Raw genomic sequence first — 14,729 nt, forward strand, 5'->3', positions numbered from 1 at the left:
TTTGCAACATTGTACAAAAGGTAGTAACTAAAACCATCCCAAAGAAAAAGAAATGCAAGAAAGCAAAATGGCTGTCTGAGGAAGCTTTGCAAATAGCTGAGGAAAGAAGGGAATGGAAAGGCAAGGGAGAAAGAGAAAGATACAGCCAATTGAATGCAGAATTCCAGAGAATAGCTAGAAGAGATAAGAATGCCTTCTTAAATGAACAGTGCAAAAAATAGAAGAAAACAATTGAATATGGAGGACCAGAGATCTCTTCAAGAAAATTGAAGAGATGAAGGGAACATTTCATGCAGAGATGGGCATGACAATGGACCAAAATGGCAGGGACCCAACAGAGGCAGAAGAGATTAAGAGGTGGCAAAACTATTTTATTTTATTTTTATTTTTAATCCCATTTATATCCCGCCCTTCTCCGAAGACTCAGGGCGGCTTACAATATAAGCACAAACCAATGTGCTTAGCAATAGCCTTCATTCTATGTATATGCCTGCTTATTAGGGCTTTCGCCCCACCCCCACAAGCGGCATTATTACAAAGTCAGCTTATTGCTCCTAACAATCTGGGTCCTCATTTTACCTACCTCGGAAGGATGGAAGGCTGAGTCAACCTTGAGCCTGGTGGGATGCGAACCTGCACTAATTGCAGGCAGCTGGTGTTACTTAAGGAGGCATTAGCCCACTGCTCCACCAAGGCTCCTACACACAAGAACTTTACGAGAATGAGCTTAACATCCCAGATAACCACGATTGCATGGTCACTGACCCCGAGCCAGACATCCTAGAATGTGAAGTGAAATGGGCCTTAGGAAATCTGAGCAACAACAGATTTAGAAATACATTTCAGTCTCCCTTAATTCTTTGTTAGTAATTTACACAAATATATGAACTGTCCGGTGTGACTACTGCCTGTTCGATAGCCTTCAAGATAGGCTGAAAACAGGAAATAAAGATTTGCCCCATGTTTGGGGCCTAGCAAGGTAAGCTATATATATATGAGATGAGAACATAAAGAGTTTGAAATGGCCATATCAGCCTCCCAAAATTCTTTATTAGCAATTTGAATAATGAGCTGTCATAGTTGACTACATCCTGTGGATAAGCCTTGAGACAGGCCAATACAGGAATGAAAGAGTTAATTAGCAAGGTGCTTTCAAAAAGCCTTGACAAATACTTAACATATATTTGCCTTGCCTTCTAGCTAATAAAAAGAGAGAAAGAACCTGTGGCTCAGCAAGTTAAAAACAACTGCCTAAGATACAATCAGCCCAGGTTCGAATCTCAGATAAAGGGTATGACTGACTGATGAGAACATAAAGAGTTCGAAATGGCCATATCAGCCTCCCAAAATTCTTTATTAGCAATTTGAATAATTTGCACAAATAATGAGCTGTCATAGTTGACTACATCCTGTGGATAAGCCTTGAGACAGGCCAATACAGGATTGAAAGAGTTAATTAGCAAGGTGCTTTCAAAAAGCCTTGACAAATACTTAACATATATAATAATAATAATAATAATAATAATAATAATAATAATAATAATAATAATAATAATAATAATAATAATAATAATAATAATAATTATTATTATTATTATTATTATTATTATTATTATTATTATTATTATTATTATTATTATTATTATTATTATTATTATTATTTCTATACACCTACTAAGTCCTTCCCAGGACCTGAGATAGGCAATGTTTGATGGTGTTAAAGATACCATTGCAGAATGTAAGCTGTTTCAAATAAAGCTGTTTTCTGCAATTGACTGATGATATTTTTGTCAATGCTGATGGAATTCAGGTGGTCCTCCAGTTGTTTTGAGTTTGTATCCAAGACACTGGTTACTATTGGTACTTGCTTTCCTTTCTTTTGCCACAGTATAATATAAAATTATTTTATTTTATTTTGTGGTACCACCAGTTCTTGCTTCCAGACCAATGGAATTTCTTGGAGATATTCCAATGCACCATTGTTGCTACTTTATCATGGCATTGCTTGCAGTCAGTCTATGCAATCTTCTTGCAGCAGCTAACCAAGTGCCTCCCTGTCAGTTCTTGTTTGCTTTTCCTGCTATGTAATAATTTCTTTCTTTCTTTCTTTCTTTCTTTCTTTCTTTCTTTCTTTCTTTCTTTCTTTCTTTCTTTCTTTCTTTCTTTCTTTCTTTCTCTTTCTTTCCTTTCTGTCTTTCTTTCTTTCTTTCTTTCTTTCTTTCTTTCTTTCTTTCTTTCTTTCTTTCTTTCTTTCTTTCTGTCTGTCTATCTATCTATCTATCTATCTATCTATCTATCTATCTATCTATCTATCTATCTATCTATCTATCAATCTATTTGTATTTCACATTTCTGCACTGCACATCTCCTTCAAAAAGGGATTCTTTGTTTAGGGTGACTCGCTCCCTTCTTAACCAGGAGGTGAGGGAGGATCCCTTACAGGGACGGGCTGAGGAGTTTAGTCATCATCTGACGGACAAAATCGCTCAGATCCGGGCCGGCTTGGACTCTGAGTGGGCAGAGTCTGACGCGGAGGAATCAGACGGTCTTGAGCATGTCATCTGGACTGAGTTCGATCCTGTTTCACCTGATGATGTGGACAGGATCATGGGGAGGCTGAGCTCCACCACCTGTTTGTTGGATCTGTGCCCATCCTGGCTGGTTTATACAGCCTGGGAGGGGACACGAGGCTGGTTCCAGGCAGTAATAACTGCTTCTTTGAAGGAGGGTGTCTTCCCCGCCGCCTTGAAGGAGGCGGTGGTGAGACCCCTCCTTAAAAAGCCTGCCCTGGACCCGGCTGTTTTAAATAACTATTGTCCAGTCTCCAACCTTCGCTTTCTGGCGAAGGTTGTTGAGAGCATGGTGGCGCATCAGCTTCCTCTGTTTCTGGAGGAAACTGATTATCTGGACCCGTACCAATCAGGTTTCAGGCCCGGGCACAGCACGAAGACGGCATTGGTCGCGCTGGTAAATGATCTCTGGCGGGCTCGGGACAGGGGTTGCTCCTCTGTCCTAGTCCTATTAGATCTCTCAGCGGCTTTCGATACCATCAACCATGCTACTGCGGCGTCTGCGGCGTCTCAGGGGGCTGGGAGTGGGAGGCACCGTTTTACGGTGGTTCTCCTCCTATCTCCTGGGCCGCTCACAGTCGGTGTTGACGGGAGGGCAGAGATCCACCCCGAGGCCTCTCGTTTGCGGAGTCCCTCAGGGGTCGGTTCTCTCGCCCCTCCTGTTCAACATCTACATGAAGCCGCTGGGTGAGGTCATTCGTGGTTTCGGGGTGGGGTATCATCAGTAACACCTCTACTCTGCGATATAGTATGTAACACCTCTACTCCGCGAGCTGCATTGGCTTCCAGTTGCCCTCCGGGTGAGATTCAAGGTGCTGGTGATGACCTATAAAGCCCTAAATGGCTTGGGCCCGGGATATTTGAGGGAACACCTACTGCCGGCATCAAGTTCCCTTCATCCTGTGCGCTCCCACAGGGAGGGCCTTCTCAGGGTGCTGCCGGTAAAAGACTGCCGGTGGATAACACCCAGAGGGAGGGCCTTCTCAGTGGGTGCGCCTGCCCTTTGGAACCAGCTGCCCATGGAGCTTAGGACTGCCCCTGACCTTCGTTCATTCCGCCGGGACCTGAAGACCTGGCTCTTTGAGCTCTCCGGCCCAGGCTGAGAATTTTTAACTGGGGTTTTTATTTTTAGGGATAATTTAATCTTTTTTAATTGTTTTTTAACTTTTGTACTTTGTATTGGTTTCATTTTAAAATACCCTATAAACTGGCCTGAGTCCTTCAGGAAAGGGCGGTATATAAATCTAATAAAATAAAAATAAATAAAATAAATTCTGGGCAGTGTACAATACAGCATCAAAATATGAAACAGTCTGTAAAAATTAAACAGCTAAAATTAAAATTTGAGAATTAAAACATTAAAAGTTATAAACATTTTCAAGGAGGCAAGAAAATTTTCAAGAAGGCAATTTTAGCCCTTCTTAAATTAATTGACACCAAGGCAAAGAGCGGCTTCTCATGGCACCAACCAACCCCACGACTGCATGCTCCTTTGGACTCCCCATGCAAAGCCCAAGAGTCTTTCTGTTCTTCCTTGTTCTTTATTACTATTCAATACTTATAGCAATATCATTCAGTACCTTTATTTTGCAGCAGAGGTAGTATATTGCAATGAAAGAAAAAATTGTGTATCAGTTTTCACTTAAACATTTAAAAAGGTATACTTACCTGGGGACCATGGGGACCTCTTTTACCTTGGTATCCCTGAAATAAGAAAATTAAAGGAAGTTAGAAACTGTGCGATGTTTACACAACTATACTTTGTTACAGTTATTTACTTCCAAATTAGCTTGCACAGGATGGCATTCAGGAGACTTGCCTTTCAATCTGTTTCAAGGCACTACACTGAATGGTGCAATAGTATGTGGAAAACAAAAATCTTAAGAGATTGGGTAAAGAGACGCTACCAAGGGAGCAGTCAGATAAGAGACAATATAGACCCTGCACTGGATAGTGGATGGGGCAAGAGGTTCAGAAGAGAAACACACAGTATCTTGGGTTATAAAGGCAGGTGGCAGGGAGGAAGGCTGTGCTTTCAGACTTGCAAGATCCTGTCAATCTAGCTTTATAATAAAGTAGAATTAGCTCAGCTGATTGTGATTCCTCTCTGGTTTATCCTATGACACCATCAATGGTCTATCCAAATATCTGAGACAGAGGTAAGCTAGTTCAAATGATAAAGATGATGTTTAAATAATATTTCTTTAAGTAACTTGTAAAGTCGCGTGCTTCACATAGAGACGGACACAGAGCTGGGGTAAAGATGAGTTTATTCTGAACAGAACGAACTGGGGGAACAGGGAAGCCTGGCGTCTATTTGTACCTGCCCAGGTGGATGGCATCCAATCAGTTCAAACCTGGGATTCCTGCCAGTGCAGGTGACAATGGGTGTAGATCCTGGCTTCCCACCAGGCTGACCATGCCTGGGGCTGTCAACAGCTTAAGTCATTAGGCTTATCCTGAGTGAGCAGTTATCGCCCGGAGCTGTCCAGCCCCTCTGCTGATCTGCACCATCAGCCTCCTGCTGTGCTGTCCTTTGTGTATGCTGGGAGGCATACACTGCATAACTTATAAGGATTCAGATCATTTAAGGCAAGGATAAAGTACCCATGACACACTATAAGCTATTCAACTACAACTGACATCATCATTCATCATTGGCCATATTGCAGCATTACTGACAGTATGGCTACATCTGAAGAGCTTCAGATTTTTCATTCATGAATGCTAGAAGTATGACTGAGCTAAAGGACAATCTGGAGACAGTGAGTTTCTCTGGATTGATGCATTATATTTAGCCATGGTTTGTTTTACCATACTTACTGAGTACACCACACTTCCCAACCATATAAAACATATTAAACAAAACCCAAACTGCTCACATTATGATTCAGTACCACATGTAAGTCTTAATATTGAACCCCTCTCATACAACTATACTTATCTGAAAATCTTGGCAGGCTTTGCCCCAGAAGCTCAATATTCCTACTGGCTTCCACCATGGTGATCTCTGACCTTATATCCAGATTAGCTGGACAGCAGCATTGTCAGCCTCAACAGCCACAACATGGCAATCTCCAGCAAATATGGAGGGATAGCCATGGTGAAGGATTTGTTGAATAAGTGATAAAAGCAATAACAGGTAGAATCCCCTACCTTGCTTCTCTGTCTAATAAAAGCCCCCAGTCTCACATACATGCAACAATTTTTCTAGCCTCATTTTTGAGGTACAATAACAGGACTGTTCTGAGGCTTTGATTTGCAACTTTCAATGCTGGCAGCCCTAAGTATGGCAGGCAGCACCCTGAATTCCCAAGTTCATACTTCCATAACTTTATACTTCCTATTTCCATAAGATTAAGAGGAATTAGTTGCTACTTCACACAATAATTTTCACACAACTCAGTTGTATTTAGGAAGAGAAAGATTTGAGCTGGCAGCTTCTTTCTGTCTGGTACTATAAAAAAATTTGGAAATGGCCTTCAATATGCTATCATGGGGATCATTCATAAGGACAATTGGTACAGAATCTTATTTCTTTGGTTCTTACCTTGGTTCCTTTGGATCCTGGATCTCCTATGGGGCCTGACGGTCCCTTTTCACCCTATAAACAAAACATTGTGTTTGATTTTGAATTAATGAAATTGCTTTTTTTCTAAATTCCATACCTTAATCTATAAACACTCTATTAACATTCTGCAATTATGCAACCTCCATTTGTGGACTACATATCCCATTTTCAGCATTACAGGAGATTTATACATCATCTGCAGTACAAAAATGATTTGAGAAATGCAACAGGTAGATTATAGATACATGATAGATAGATAGATAGATAGATAGATAGATAGATAGATAGATAGATAGATAGATAGATAGATAGATAGATTTGATATAGATAGCTAGACACAGATAGAAAGACAGATGGGAGTGAAGATAATGGCTGCTGCTACACGTTCAAAGTCCCATGCAATATTTACTGTATGTGTGTCACATGTGTGCATAAAAATGTGGTAGAACTTCAGTTGCCCAGTCATGATCATCATTGTCACTTTTTGTCCCTCCACATAGATGCCCTTGGTGGGTAGATAGTTGTATTATTTTATATAATCTGTATGCTTCTCTACTTAAACAATTTAGAACCAAGACACCAACAGGAAATCTGTTTGTTTTGAACAAGTGGTTCAAAGGACAGGTGGTTACCAAATCTATTCTAGTCTTCCCTAATATCACAACAACATACTACATTTTTATGGAACCAACTTTCAACTAACATTCCCCTGATCAAGATACATTTTATAAAAAATAACTGATTACCTGTCTTCCATTTCTTCCTTTAAAACCTTTTGATCCTGCTGTGTTATTATTTATTCCAGGAATACCCTGGATATATTGTGAGAAAAAATGTTTATGTTATTTTGTAATTAGGCATGTTTCTGAAATGCAAACTGAACAGTACATTAACATCTTTAGTAAAAGATTAGATTGATATACTTTTGTCAGCCCTTTTGAAGGATGTACCAGCACAGTTGAATTAGCATCCTGAAACTGCACTATAAACCAAATGGATTATATAAATTAAATAAATCCATCAACATCTAGAAGAATAATACTGGTACCCTTCATATGGTAGAGACAGAGGAAGGACTTATATAATATATATTTGGGACAAATATTCACAGTAGTTCTCTCCCTAAGGACAAATATACAATATTTTAAAATTGCAATATAAATGTGTAATATTACTGGCATACTCTCTTTTACAAAGATGAACACATGCACATTAGCATTGTAGACCTAAATTAACAGGGATTCTCTGTTAATTCTAACACAATTCTAATCTCTTAATATATCTATAATATACAAATGAGCATAACCAGACAGAATAAGTAAGACCAAAAATAAAGTGAATGTCCTCAATTGTCTCTTATCAATAGCTTTTAAAAAGAAACATTATTATACATAAAAGCACTCATCCTTCCCCAATACCTTTAACCATAGAACAACACACGGCATTCATTTCCTTTAAAAAAAACAACACACCACCCTTTACCAGATCTCCTTGGAAACCATTTTCGCCACATCCACCAGGGATTCCCTTGACTCCTGGGCTGCCCTTTAAAAAACAAAACCTATGAGAGATATTTTGAGCAATAAAATGTAACTGAGTCTTAATTCATGCAAAATGGAAGCAATTTCTGGCAGAGGGCCAGGATAGCTGAAGGCGGTTGGGCATCCTCATTTCTGTTTCTGAGAGAAGCATCTACATCCATCTCTCCTTTAAAGCGAATTACTATTGCCCTATTTCTCAGTGTGGGTGCTGGCTCACTATTAGCTATCAATGTTTATACCTTCCTCCACTACAAAGAGAAACTGAGATCATTGTAGTATGGACAGAGATAGAACAATATATCAGTAACTTTCTTTTAGAATACCAAAATGTTATGGTACTATTTGGGAGAAGGATGACATTAATGCTAGATTAGACCTCAGTTATTATATACTTTATACTATAAATTGAATTTTTAGTCTTATTGTAAGACTTGGAAAATATTTGTTTGAAGAATGTGGCCTCATCCCCCTGATTCAATGTTCAATGGCTCTGAGTGCCATTGTTCTTATAGCTGAAACCATACTGGCAGAAAATAATAATAATAATAATAATAATAATAATAATAATAATAATAATAATAATAATAATAATAATAATAATAATTATTATTATTATTATTATTATTATTATTATTATTATTATTATTATTATTATTATTATTATTATTATTATTATTATTATTTAATTTCTATACCGCCCTTCTCCCGAAGGACTCAGGGCGGTGTACAGGGCAATACAATAAAATACAAAATACAAAAATTAAAAAAATATTAAATATTACAGCCCAATTCAATACAGTTAATACAATAACATTAAAATACCCCTAAACCCATCAAAAGGGCGGTACCAGCAAGTTTGAAGTGCCCCCGATTCTAGAAGTTCAAAAATGTTTGATAGAAATAAATGCATTGCAGTAGCCTAACCGGGAGGTCACGAGCGCATGTGTGACTGTACATAGAGCATCTCGGTCCAGATAGGGATGCAACTGGCGCACCAGGCGAATCTGGGCAAAAGTCCCCCTGGTCACCGCTCCTATATGATCTTCCAAACTGAGCCGTGAATCCAGGAGGACTCCCAAGTTGCGAGCCCTATCAACGGGGGGTAATACCTCATCCCCTATTGTTAATGATAGAGAAGGCTGGTCAGCCCGAGATGCCGGTATGAACAGCCACTCAGTCAATTACCCTATGGCCCTATGGTAATTGCTGAAGTATAATTCCTCATAAATAAATAAGGGAAGACATTCAGCAAAATAAATCCAAAAGTAAAGCTTTCAATGTATTATGGTGCCTAAATGCCGCATACCTTGTAGCGTAAATATAGCAATCTAATAAAAGTAACATAATTAAGAGGAGGACGTTTGACCATAAGGCAACCATCACAATATTGACTTAAATCCTAAAACTTTACCAACACAACATAATTTATTAAGCTCCTTTCAAACTGTTATTTCAACCAGAGGTCTTATTCAGTTATGATATATATATATATATATATATATATATATATATATATATATATATATATATATATATATATATATATATATATATATATATATATATATATATATATATATATATATATATATATATATATATATATATATATATATATATATATATATATATATATATATATATATATATATATATATATATATATATATATATATATATATATATATATATATATATATATATGTCAAATGCTTGTTAACTATTTTTAGATTACCTTGCCCTTGAGAGCCACTCGGAAGCTTCAACTGGTGCAGAGTGCAGCTGCACGAACACTTTTGGGGGCCTCCCGATACTCCCATATCACACCTCTCCTCCGTGAGCTGCACTGGCTTCCGGTTGCCTCCCGAGTGAAATTCAAGGTGCTAACAATGACATACAAAGCCCTACATAGCATGGGTCCGGATTACCTACGGGAGCACCTTCTGCCAACGTCAACACCCCTCCGTCCTGTGCGCTCCCACAGAGAGGGCCTCCTCAGGGTGCCACCGCTCAAAGAATGCCGGCTGGTGGCCCCCAGGGGGAGGGCATTCTCAGTGGGTGCGCCAACCCTCTGGAACTGCTTGCCTACCGAAATCCGGATGGCCCCCGACCTTCGCACCTTCCGGCGCGACTTAAAAACTTACCTGTTCCAGCAGTCCGGCCTGGCCTGATAGCTCTTGGGGTTTCATTTGTTTTTACTATCGTTTTTTACTATTGTTTAACTGTATACCTACCTTACTCTGTACACCGCCCCGAGTCCCTCGGGAGAAGGGCGGTATATAAAAACAAACAAACAAACAAACAAACAAATAAATAAATAAATAAATAAATAAATAAATAAATCTTTATTTCCTGTGTCACCCTAACCTGAAGGCCATCGGTAGGCAGTAGTCACACCGGTGACAGCTCATATTTGTGTAATTTTTTTATACACATATATATATATATATATATATATATATATATATATATATATATATATATATATATATATATATATATATATATATATATATATATATATATATATATATATATATATATATATATATATATATATATATATATATATATATATTCAGATTGCAAAAATCACATGAAGCAAAGCCCCACTTCTTTTCCATAGGTGATAGTATCAAATGACCATACAAAGGGGGGGGCTTTGATTGTGCAGTGTGATTAACGTCTTCACCTCAGCTGGAAAGAAATTAGAATGTCTGGAGTTTGGAATGACAGCACTCTGCATTTCAACTATGTAAACCAAATAAATCAAAGTACCTGGTTGCCAGGGTCACCTTTTTCTCCTTTAAATCCTGGAACCCCAGGGGAGCCCTTGGAGACAAAAGATCTCTTGTCATTAAATTTATTGATTTAAATTAAATATTTAATCAAATTTAATTAATTAAACAAACTAAGCACCATTAATTTAGATGGAACAGAAAAAGAGAGAAAGTGATCTTACTGGCTCTCCATTAATGCTATCAAATCCTTTTTCTCCATTGCTTCCCTGCAAAGATAAAGCAAGTGATATTATCAGGTAGTTTACCACAAGATCAAACACATGTTACTGTCCTATGATTTGATACCAAGCACAAAAAGTATAGCATCCAAACTATATTTTTTTTTTCTTTTAGCTGTTTTCAGGTTTTAGTTTCTGAAAGGGACAGGACACAGTCAAATATATCAAGCAAACAATTTTAAAACTTAGGAAAACTTTACAAGACTATTATTGCTTCCATTTGTGATAATTATTGATTGTTATATTATTTGCAGCCAGTCGTTTCCTAATTGGAAATTAGGAGACTGGGAGTTCTAGCCCTGCTTTAAGCATGAAGCCACCTGGGTGACCTTGCACCATTCTCCTTCTCAGCCCTAGGAAGAAGTCAAAAGCAAACCACTTCTGAAAATATTGCCAAGAAAACTGCAAGGATTTGTCCAGGCAGTTGTCAGAAATCACATTTGAAGACACAAATTACACTATAGTGGAATCCTACCATGTGGTGAGAAAGGCGGCCAATAAATTTGATAAATGAAATAAAATTACTTATCAGGGATTTGCTATAAGTTGGACCGTTCCACTTTGAACTAGAGTTCATATAGTTTGCTTGAGAATTCTGGGTGTTATATCAACTCTTCCAGAAGGCACATAGTGTGGAAATCTGGCCCTTAGGATTGCAGCTATTGAATAGTGTGACTTTTAGATTCCCACAATTTCTCCAAGCAATTGTAAGGACTATATTTAATGCTGATGCCTAATAACAAAATGCCTTGTTGATGACCTATAAAGCCCTAAATGGCTTGGGCCCGGGATATTTGAGGGAACACCTGCTGCCGGCATCAAGTTCCCTTCATCCTGTGCGCTCCCACAGGGAGGGCCTTCTCAGGGTGCCGCCGGTAAAAGACTGCCGGTGGATAACACCCAGAGGGAGGGCCTTCTCAGTGGGTGCGCCTGCCCTTTGGAACCAGCTGCCCATGGAGCTTAGGACTGCCCCCGACCTTCGTTCATTCCACCGGGACCTGAAGAACTGGCTCTTTGAGCTTTCCGGCCCAGGCTGAGAGTTTTTAATTGGGGGTTTTATATTTTTCAGGGATCAAATTTAATTATTTTTAATTGTTTTTAACTTTTGTATTGTATTGACGTTTTAAAATACCTTGTAAACCGCCTTGAGTCCTACGGGAAAAGGGCGGTATATAAATTCAATAAACTTAAACTTAAACTTTAAAGCCATGCTTCAAGACTACAAACTAGATATCTGAGAAATCCTTTGGCCTCAGAGGGACCACAAAATGACACATAATTTCATCTCTAAAAATAGTTGTCATTTATATATTCATTTTGGTCCGGAGTTGTTGTTTTTTTGAGGAAGTAAAAAAAACTAATAATAATTAGCAATTAACTCTTGAATGTATTATATAATTTACAAGTTTTACAAAAAGTTGCATTTTTGTAAAACAAAGAATCATGTTGGATAGCTGCCAGATTGATTGCAGCAATACATTGGAAAACTAAAGTACTAGCCAACATTCTTTGGAACAACACTTTTTTAAAATGTGGAAACAGCTGTTACTGAAAAAGGAACACATCAGAAAAAGCTCCTGAAGAAATCATTAATTCAAATGCTGAATCAATGAGCCAGTTACTAAGTGATTGCTTTCATCTATCCAATTGCCTTTCTGGGCAGAAATGCAGTATTAGCTTACAAGATAGGTGGTAATATCTACTTACTCCTGACTGAAAATTAAATAAGATCTAAATTTCTTATGTTTGGATGACTGAGTATCAGAAAATCCCTGAGCTATGAGCAAGACTGGGAAATAAATTTTAAAAAAATCAAACAAACAAAATCTGGAGTAAGACAATGGCTAACCTGTTTCCATAATGTTGCCAAGAAAATCATGCAGGAGATTTCATGAGGTCACTAGGATTCAAGCTTATCTCCCAACAGGCTATACATATTATCTTTCTTTAAGATTTAATTGTATTTATATCTGCTTCTAAATCCCTCCCCCTATTTTTTTTTTGTTTCATCTTGTCCTTATCTTCTGCAAGTCACAATATTTTTTGAACTCCTTGAATTACCCTGGTAGACTTTAAATGAGTCTACACAATTTTACCAGCTCTATAGTTGATTACATTCATGGTGAAACCTTGATGGGAAGGCAAAAAATAAGTTTAAAAAAGAAATTAAAGGAAAAAAGGTGAAAAGAAAATCCCCTTTTTTGGCCTTTGTCTTTTATCCAATGCTACTAACCCCTCTGTGATATGGAGCATCATCTCCATCATTTTATAATGCTTGGATTGAAAAGGAAGACACACTTTCTCCAAACACAAGTTTTTGCCTACTTTGGCTTTCCATAACAAAGTGAGATCACATGCTTTTTATCTTTTGACATCATGTGTTGCTAAATTCTAATTTATTATTTTCTTGGTTGAGTAAATATTAAAATCCTCCTCTGTCTCCAAATAGCAAATATCAATAAGAATATTGAGGATATTGCAATTTCCAAAAATGGGAAGAAGGGTAGCTAGTCCTTGTTTGGATATGATCTCTAATTTGAGCACACAATACTTTTCTTTCAGTCCATGCTTTTAAATCAAGTTTCTGTACCTTCTCACCAGTTATTCCTCTTTGTCCCTGAAAAAGAAGAGAAAGATCAATACAATAATCTTAAATGCAGGCAGTGAGTTAAAGAACTTTTTGTTAAAACTTTAAAGGTATTGGATAAATACTGTATTTCCTACCTTAGGGCCTCTATTGCCTCGGCAACCGCCGTACCCTTTATCACCATCTGATCCTGGCACCCCTCTTGGACCCTAATAATAGTGAAAATTAAAAGAAAGTTTATTGTAAAGAATTTGTATCATCTCCATGTCATAGCCAGAGAATGCATTGGCTTTCATATATTGCCAAATTATACATATGCATGTATGTATGCATGAGTATGTGCATGTATACACATGCCCCATTACATGATTCTCTTTGGGGATGAACAGCGTTATGCAGAGCACAGGAAAAGAAAAAGGAATGTTAAATTGTGGGAAATTATATTCATAGATCTTTAAACTCTGACATCCTTTTTCATAGAAACTCAAGATAGTTTTACACGTTTTTCTTTACTTCTAGAAAGCTACCTAGCCAATCACAACCTTTTCTGATATCTGGGTCTCATTAAGACTAATGGAATAATTTTTTGAAATATGTCTCTGCTGGACAGATTCTGTGGGCAATCTGGGTATCCATAAACAAGGGTAACAGAAAGAAAATAATACACAGCAGTTTGAAGAAACTTAAAACTAACACCAAAGGTTCTCCCAAAGGATGTCTGAACTGTGTCAAGCATTAGTCAGAAAAACAGGAACATATTTAATGAAGATGGAAAACTTTGAGAGAAGTGAGAGTGAGCAGAAGTAACGTAATGTAGAAGTAATGCTACACAGTACAGAAACACTGCATGTTGTTTTGATTCTTATCATGATTTTTAAATTTTTCTCTTTTTGGTAAATGCATGTAATGTAATTTAATAACTTACAGGTGCTCCTTCATCTCCTAAGTGTCCTGGGCTTCCTTCAAAACCTTGAGGTCCCTGAAATTATGATGACAATAACTGAAATCAAATATCATTTGAAGAATACATAATGATCCTATCTTGTGCAAAGATTAATTATGCCTCTTAAACTAAACTGTCTAAACAAATAGGGTTTTTCCCCCTTTACCTCCATTCCATATCTTCCTTGTTCACCTGGTGCTCCATCTTCACCAATACATTTGCAGTACATACAGCAACAAGTCCGTTCAGCAATGTTACTCTTTCAAAAAGGAGATTGGTCACAGTAATAAAAATTACCAGTCAAAATAAAATGTATCCTTTTGTCAAGTATAACATCAATAATGTAACAAGTTCTTTCAGCATCTCAAATAAGCACCACTCTCAAATTGCATTTTTTCTTTGTTCATGACTTTGTCTCCCAGTCTTAAAAAGATGATCACTCAAGTGATTTAAGGAGCAAGAACTTTTTCTAAACATTTATTCAGTACTTTTTGTTTT

At 37.5% G+C, this 14,729-nt stretch overlaps 1 protein-coding gene across 1 annotated transcript in view; it reads right to left on the bottom strand.

Moving 5' to 3' along the window:
- LOC308679010 (collagen alpha-6(VI) chain-like) overlaps positions 1-14,729 on the bottom strand; it is a gene marked incomplete at both ends in the record, with an annotated part of 61,175 nt that overhangs the window by 20,746 nt on the left and 25,700 nt on the right. The window contains 8 exons of the mRNA XM_081346246.1: positions 4,239-4,274; positions 6,121-6,174; positions 7,624-7,686; positions 10,645-10,689; positions 13,292-13,318; positions 13,426-13,497; positions 14,214-14,267; positions 14,398-14,490. Coding sequence (XP_081202372.1) covers positions 4,239-4,274; positions 6,121-6,174; positions 7,624-7,686; positions 10,645-10,689; positions 13,292-13,318; positions 13,426-13,497; positions 14,214-14,267; positions 14,398-14,490 — 444 coding nt within the window. The remainder of the gene's footprint in view (positions 1-4,238; positions 4,275-6,120; positions 6,175-7,623; positions 7,687-10,644; positions 10,690-13,291; positions 13,319-13,425; positions 13,498-14,213; positions 14,268-14,397; positions 14,491-14,729) is intronic.

This window comes from Vipera berus (genome assembly GCF_964194415.1).
Source record: "Vipera berus genome assembly, chromosome: Z".
Taxonomy (NCBI): domain Eukaryota; kingdom Metazoa; phylum Chordata; class Lepidosauria; order Squamata; family Viperidae; genus Vipera; species Vipera berus.